This window comes from Pteropus vampyrus, unplaced genomic scaffold, assembly GCF_000151845.1.
Source record: "Pteropus vampyrus isolate Shadow unplaced genomic scaffold, Pvam_2.0 Scaffold415, whole genome shotgun sequence".
Lineage (NCBI taxonomy): Eukaryota > Metazoa > Chordata > Mammalia > Chiroptera > Pteropodidae > Pteropus > Pteropus vampyrus.
In genome coordinates this window covers 434,603-442,487 of record NW_011889196.1, presented here as the reverse complement: position 1 = coordinate 442,487, position 7,885 = coordinate 434,603, and the positions used below count along the sequence as shown (strand labels likewise).

The 7,885-nt window shown below is 52.0% G+C and overlaps 1 protein-coding gene across 2 annotated transcripts in view; it reads left to right on the top strand.

Annotated features, from left to right (window-relative positions):
* Positions 1-7,170, top strand: part of LARP4B (La ribonucleoprotein domain family member 4B) — a 41,393-nt gene extending 34,223 nt beyond the window's left edge. For both annotated transcript variants that reach the window (XM_023523800.1, XM_011380907.2), the window contains exons 15-18: positions 75-239; positions 2,411-2,535; positions 2,621-2,723; positions 3,803-7,170. In XM_023523800.1, coding sequence (XP_023379568.1) covers positions 75-239; positions 2,411-2,535; positions 2,621-2,723; positions 3,803-4,075 — 666 coding nt within the window. In that variant the 3' untranslated portion in view covers positions 4,076-7,170. The remainder of the gene's footprint in view (positions 1-74; positions 240-2,410; positions 2,536-2,620; positions 2,724-3,802) is intronic.
* Positions 7,171-7,885: the final 715 nt, after the last annotated feature.

Genomic DNA, 7,885 nt, shown 5'->3' with positions numbered 1-7,885 from the left:
CTTGATCTTTTGTAGTGTTTCTCAGCGCGGTGCCGTCTACACTCGTACGACCTTGCTGTGTTGTTCTCTTTCAGAGGAGTCAGACTCAGTCTCCAACGCCACCAAAGCCTCCGTCCCCGAGCTTCGAATTGGGGCTGTCCAACTTCCCTCCGCTGCCTGGGGCGGCAGGCCACTTGAAGACTGAGGACTTGTTTGAAAACAGGCTGTCTAGCTTGCTACTGGGATCATCAAAAGAAAGGGTAAGACATACGTCACAAGTCCAGTGGTCACGGACGTTGGCCGAGCACCGACTTCCTCCCAGGCGCTAGGCTGAGCTCCTTACACGTGAGACTTTTCACATGCAGAAGAGGTTCAGAGGGGAGAGGTTCAGAGAGAGTAAGGGGTCTGCAAAGGCCACACAGACTTTGAGTGGTTGGGTCAGAGCCGAACCCAGACTGGGGCCTTTCCGTTTCCTGTCTGCCAAGGTCAGAGGGAGAAGCCTGTGCCATGGCGTGCAGCGTGGACGCTTTCTCTCACCCTGAAACTTGGATTGCATTTTTAGTGTTGCTATGTAGGACCTGCCTTTGTTTTACAAGTCAGAAGAATAATAGAGAAAAATGTGAATTATACCTGCAGTAATATGATTTTTTAGTAATCTCTGTGAATAACAAGCCTGAAGTGACTTTTCTGTATTGTTAGTGCCTTGGGGACTCCGTTGGCTGCCAGACTGGCTGCTTGCTTTCATTCCTCTGTGTGATGACAGCCCCAGGAACTCACTTCAGCTCCGGAGTCTCAGGGGCTGATTCCCAGTGCTCGCTCCTCCATCCCTCCGTCCCTGGGTCCGCTGTGGCTGACGAGCTGCGGAGGGCCTTGTGCTGCTGCCAGCAGTGGTCCTGTGTCTTCCGGTGGAAGTTCACCCTTGCACACCCGATGTCAAGAGTTAGAACTCTAGCCTCTGAGTTGGGGAAGGCCACACCCGGGCTCTAGACTCCACACTCAAGGCCACCGTGACAGCCGCTAGTCCCCAGGCAGGGTTCATGGTGGAGTTTATAAAGCTAGCATTGAGGCCTTTTTACACCGGTGTGCAGTTAATGTGCTCGTTTTTAACCTGCGAGGTCAGAATAACGATCGCTTGTTCGATTTGGCGTGGCTTGTGCATTATTCTGAAGTTCCGAAGAGTACTTTCTGAGTTACGAGTGCCTGCCTCATAGAATGAGTGGGAGAATCAGTGCATTTTGGAGATCGTGAATTCTAGTTTTCAGACTGACTTTCCTCCTCCAAGAGGTGGGCAGAACAGGCTGGTCTCTGTCCCTTCAAAGAAAGCAAGTACTATTTTTTTACAGTTTGAGTTTCTGTGTAAAATTTCTTTTGAAGAAAGAATTGCTACTTTTAAAAAGCCAGAGCCTGACTCCATGGCCAGGTGGGCGCCTCCGTCTGGGACAGCGGCGACTCAGAGCTGGCGGGGAAGGGCCTCGGTGGCCGTGCAGGCCTCGGAGATGCCAGGTGTGGTCCCCGACTGCTCACCTTCCGGCGCGTCAGGCCCAACAGACCCCGAGTCAACTGAGCTTTTACAAAGCGGAGGCATTTCCCTTCCCACATCCTTCTACCTCAAGCGCCAGGTTGTGCAGGGGACGGTGCTCGGGCCACATGTCTCTGGTGCGCCGTGTGGGCTGGGTGTAGATGGTCACGTTCCGCCCACCTCCATCGCTCGTCTGTTTTGAAAAGTAAAAGTTTAAGACGGTGTCGCCTTTTTGTACTTAGTCTCACTTCCAGTTATTTATTGGCTGTCCTGCCACTTTTATGAGTTACGCGTTGTGAAGAAGACTGTGTGTATGAGCTGCCACTGTGCACGGGGCCGGTGGCTGGAGCAAGCGCATCTGGTGTCGGGGCTTTGCCTCGTGGCGGTGGGCATTTAACGACCGTTCTGTGCTCAGGCTCTCCCCTGTTAAGTCGGGGCACTAACACATCCCTTCCAGGGGTGTTTGTGAATTCTGAGGGGAACAGCAGTCAGCACCTGCCACGCACCTCACAATGCTGAGTTGTGTCGGTGTGGAGGGCAGTTGTGTGTTTTCGGCGGTTTCCTTGAACTGTTCTTTGTGTCCCAGGTTATGCTAGGCATTGGGGTGTCAGCCGGGTGAGAGGGTTTTGGCATTTGTTCGGTTGGGAGGACAAGCTTGCAGGCAGCATGGGGGAGGCAAGAATAGGGCCCAGACGGGGGTTTGTGGGAGGACAAGCTTGGGTGCTGTCTCCTCCTGCCGCCGATAGCTCGTGCTCCAACTGCCACTCGGTGCCACGGCACTTTCCATGCCCCAGGACAGCGGGCAGCCGTCGGCTCCATCGGGCGGTACCCTTGTTGGCCCGTTAGATCACTATGACACATGCGACGCATGCCTCTCTGCCCGCCTGTGAACTGTGATTCCCCTGGTTTCAGGGCCTCGGCACGGACGCAGGCGTGAGCACTCTGCCCGCAGCAGCCCCCAGAGAGCCCCCGGGGCCAGCCCCCTGCACGCTGTCCGCGGCCCACGAGCGTGCCCCGTCCCCTGTCTGCCTGCCCGAGTAAGTGCCCGGCCCGCTGCCTCCTCCCCACCCCCTGGGATTGCCGTGGGGTGGGACACTCACGTGTTGGGCGGCCTTTTCACAGGGACCCCAAGGTGGTAGAGAAGCCGAGGGAAGCCCCGAGTGCAGACAGACTTCCTTCCGCCTCGACTGCGAGTAAATCGGTGCAGGTGAACGGTGCCGCCACGGTAGGTGCGGGGTGATGGGTGGCTGGAGGGGGAAGCAGCCCCCGCTCGGTGCCCCTGCTTTTCCGGTGCAGCCCGCCTGGGCAGCTTTCACGCCGTGCCCTGTGCTTCTGGCGCAGGCCCCTCAGCTCCGTGCACGCGTTCCAGCCCACTGCCCGCAGTATTCCTTGTCAAGCAGCCACGGCACTGTGTCTCGGTGTCTGTTGAGTGACGTCCTGCTGAGTAGTCAGTCACGAGACGCAGGCTCTGGGCCCCATAGGCTTGGAGCTCATCTGAGCACCGACTGTCTGTCGCTCACAGACGTGAGGACGCGGAGGCACCTCTTCCCCGTGTGGGAAGCCCCTGCCCTGTGTGGGTCCGGCCTGTTTTATTCTGATGTGCACTGTCCTCAGTTTGATCTTGGGTCAGCTTTTGTCGTTTGGATTGGGGAGGGAAACCCCTACTGCCTACTAGGTTGAGTCTTTAAAGAAAATTTTTTAGGTTAAAATTATTTTTAAGTTAGCAAATCATTTATCGAGGTGGAATAGTTTTGACTGATTCCTCTCTGTCACTTAGTCTCTTGCTTCCACTTACCTGAAAACCCTATTCACTTTTTTTCAAGTTTTAACTCTTTCCTGAACTCACACCACCAGCCCTCTGTAGTGTGAAGTGAGCACAAACATTTTAAAGGCAGTTCTGAGGTTCATCAGTCAGCGATGGCTGTGTGGCCCTGTGCGGTGGTGCGCACAGGGAGCAGGGCAGAGGAGGCGGCGGCTCCCAGCCTCCCCGCTCTCCGCACCCTTCCCTCGGGCCTCCTCGGGGGCCCCCACGTGGCTGGAGAACCCTTCAAGCCGGAGGGGAGCCAGCTAGCTGTGTGCCTCCGTGGCCCTTCTTGGCCTTCCCGTACTTACAAGGGCGTGTCTCCTGGGGGGGGCGGTGCCGCAGGGGAAGCTGCATGGCTGAAATCTGCAGAGCCCTTTAAAGCAAAGATGCTTCTGACTATTGAAAACGTTTTTACCTTTACCTTAAGAGAAGGCTGTTTTGGCCTGTTGCCCCCGGAGCCGGCACGTTTTGCAGGTAACCCGAGCTGTGTCTTTCCCCAGGAACTGCGGAAACCCAGCTACGCGGAGATTTGCCAGAGGACAAATAGAGAGCCTCCATCCTCCCCGCTGCAACCCCCAAAAGAACAGAAGCCAAACACTGTCAGTTGTGGGAAGGAAGAAAAGAAGCTCGCTGAGAGAGAGCCCCCCGCCCCCAAATCCAACCCGGGACCACCCAGAGACCAGAAGAGGCCGCTAGGCCGCCGGCCCTCGCCCCCCGCCGCAGGGCGGCGTCCACACAGAGAACAGAGCACCCCTCCCCGGTCCCCTCAGTGAGCGCCCAGGTCTGGGAGGGCTGTGAGGAGCTGAGGTCGCATGACTAAGCACTGTCCTACTCGGTACCGAGAATGAGCCACTGGTTAGGAGCTTGCAGTGTAGACAAGGCCCGCGAAATGCCTGCAAGTTATTTTTCTTCTATGAGTCAGATTTTCCCCCTCTTGAAAAAAAATCTATTTTTCAGGATTTAATTAATATAAACCTTATTTTAGGTTGGTGCTTAACTGGAGGTGATGCATAAGTCTGATTTTTTTCAGGATAGAAAATGCATTTATCCTAACAAATTGATATTTTTTATTAAGCCTCCATGTGGCTATGAATGCAAGCTATAAATAGTGAGTTTTTCTAAATTAAGTGGAACTGTGCTACTTCATTTTTTTAAAATAACTGGTTAGCAAGTGCATATCTCTAAGGGTGTCCAGACCGATGGGTGAGGCTGAGGACAGTCGGTTGAGGGCACGAAGCGGTGCTGTAGGTGTGCCTGGAGGAGGGACAGGTCAGACCAGGCACACACTGGCCCGGGCGTGTGCCCTCATGCAGAATCCCAGCAAGCGGTTCTATCTTTTTAGAAAAAGTGCAACCCCTTTTTTGATCTACTGGGCAAACAGAAGCCGCAGAGAGCCCCCAAGAGCCTGAAACCTGGAGTTTTGATGCACTGCAAGCGAGTAACCAGCTCCTCAGTCCAGTCCCAAGTGGCTGTCATGTAAGATAAATTCAAAGCACATTGTGAATAGAACTCAATGGAAACATGAACTTTGTTGCCCACTGACATGTCACCGCAGAATTGTGCCCTGGTGTTGTCTTGCTCCCATGAGCTGGTGGAAGGTCCTGCGTCTCCCCCACGTTAGCCGGCTCCCACGGGCGCCTCCCCGACCCTCCGCATCAGCACGGGCCAAACGTTACTTGATCTTGGGAGAGTGTTTGGTGCCCTGTGGTGGTGGAAGGTGAGAATTCCCGCTCTTTACCTCCGAGACGGGGCCTCCTGACCCCTCTGGAAGTGCTGCACTCTGAACACGCATGCACTAAAGCTAGTGGTTTCTGATAAAGTTACATATAAATTATTTTCTTTTAAAATGCCTAAATTTTTCCTTTAAGTATTCTAAGCAGCAGACATTAAAATAAGAATATTTCCTGCTAAATGTAACCATACAGTTTATTCTGCAAAATGTTATTTAACAAGACTGAGGATTTTTTTAAAAAAGTTATTTCCATCCAATATTTAAAGACTTGAATTTTATTTAAACTTGAAAATGACTTTGCCTTAACTTTTGTATAAGACAGCGTAGAGTTCCTGGAGGTGGTCCCTGGGGTGGCGTGCGTGGCTCGCAGTCGCTGGGTGAGGCGGGTCTGCCGGCGCTGGCTCTGCCGAGGCCGCGTGCGGAGGACGCGGACCAGCGGTCGGGTTTGCAGCACAGCTGGAAGATCTCTCACAGCCGGTCTTTGCTGACTGTCGAAAAGGCCTGTAAATGCAGATAGTCGATACTGTATTAAATGTGTGCACTTGGGAGTGTGTGCTTCGCTTGTACAGTTGTAAATAATCAGAACATATTAAAAAGGTACCCTAAAGAGAAAAATCTGATAAAAATTATTGATATATTATAAATGTTGCTATTGAGCTGAATGTAGATAAACTAAATGTTGTGGTTTGAGTATTATTTTAATTTGTTGAGGTTTTTTTCCCCCTCTTGAACTGGTGTGTTGAACTGATTCTGCCTCTTCGCTGCTGCAGAGGGGAATGGACGGGCTCATGAAAGCCTTCGCACACGGTCATGCTCTGCCCGAAAGTATGCACACGTGCTCGTCCAGCTGGCGTGGAGGGGTTGTGGAGTGTGATGGAGAAAGCAGAGGCCGGCGGGACCTCCAGGAGAAGGGAAGCGTGATCTGCTGCTGAGGATCACAAGCAGCCCGGCCTGGCTCCCCCTGCCGGGGCCTCAGAGCAGCCAGCGTCAGTCACACACCTAGCCGTGCACACAGTGCTCACGCCTTGCAGAGGCCTGTGAGAGGAAGATGGGGATGCATTTCTCTGTGGTTGTGAGATCGCTGGCAGAACGCGGGAACAGTTGGCCTCTTAGACCTAGACCAGCGAGGACTGGAGAGACTTGGACAGGCAGCTCCGACCGAGGAGCCACCTAGCGCTGCGGCCTTGCCGGAGGGGGGCCGATGCTGTCAGCCATCGTCGTCCCCGAGTCACTCAGGACAAAGCTGCCTTTCCCTTACGCACGTGCGGGCTGGTGGCTGGAGCTCACCGCTGCAGTTACGGACAGGACGATGGTGACCACTGTGACAGCAGGCCAGCCAGTCGGCGTGGCGAGGCACACGTGCACAGCAGGGCATGCCGCGCAGCTCCCGCAGCCAGTCCGTGGCATCCAGAGTTGCACCTTGCTCTGACAGGATTTTTATAGCACCCTTTTTCATTAAACAAAGGTGATATGCCAAATAGCTGTATGATGTCCCAAAAACAACCTTTCTGATACTACTCTGAGATTCTCCACTCACAGGAAAGAATGGGAGTTGGCACAACAGGAAGTTGTGACGCAGATGGCAGCTCTGTCACACGCAGCCAATAGTATGTGGCGTTTGTACATTTAAAAAAACGTAACTTTCCTTTCCCCCAGCAGTATTTCGAGGTATAGAATCAGATACAGCAGTCACAAATGACCTTTTAACTTGTACAGTTGTGTGATGATACTTGCCACTGGGAAATCTGAGAATCCGGCCTGCTTCTCCAGACATGAATTTCAAGCAGTGTAGTTGCTTTTTAGGAGTCAGTGTCGTGACGTTTCCGATCCAGCCCTCCCATAGGCCCCGACGAGGGCAGCCGCCACGGCAGGTGCAAGCCGTGGGTGGGTTCACACAGAAAGCAGCAGACAATCGGAGATGGAGGGAGAGCCACCAGCTGCCAGGTCGCGAGATGGGGTGTGATGTGGAAGCTTTCTTGAGGGCTTTCGTTTTTCTGTTCTTTTCATTAAGACTGGAATCAAGCTTATGTGTAAACTATTGGTAATTTAAGTTTCCTTTGTGTCATTCAGTGTAAAACTGTCTAATTTGAAAAAAAAATGTAGGTTATGAGAAATAAAGATTTAGGCACTGTTCAATTTTTCTTTCGATTTTTTTAAATTAAAATTTTCTTTAAGAACACCTCTTCTTAAAAATAATTTTTTGTCTGTTCCGTCAGCGTATGTGAGAATGAAGCGCGGGTCCCCTCCAGCTCGTGTCTGGGTCACAGAGGCGTCTGTCTTGGCACACGCGTGAGCTGTCCACGAGGACTCCCCCAGTTGGCTTCTCACTTTAAGGTGCTCAGAGCGAGCCCTAAACTCGAGCTTTCATGAGGAGACTGCTCGTTACACCCAAGGTTTACTGCAAAAGTAGATGTCCCTTTGTTAGCATCTTCTGTTTCTCGTGTCTCATGTCTCCGTAAAGTCACTTGGAGTTGATGTTGAGGACATGGGTTTAGACTGTTAAGTGAGCCTCAGAAACAAAGAAAGTGGCTTATCCCTAAGTAATGGTGACGCCCACGCTAGTAAATGGACACGGATGAGACCTCTTAGTGTATTATTCACTTAGGGGACAGATGGGCTGATTAGATGTTAATGGGCTGATTTTCTTCTATGAATTGCCTGTTTATATCCTTTTCTCATTTTTCTACTAGGTTATCTTTCTTGTTGACTGGGTATTCCTTATCTGTTCTGGTGATTAATTCTTTGTTATGTATGTTACAAATATTTTCTCTCAATCTCTACCAAGTGTCTACTTAGAGTACCTTACAGTTTTTAATTCTCATCTAGTAAAATGTATCAATCCTCTCATGTA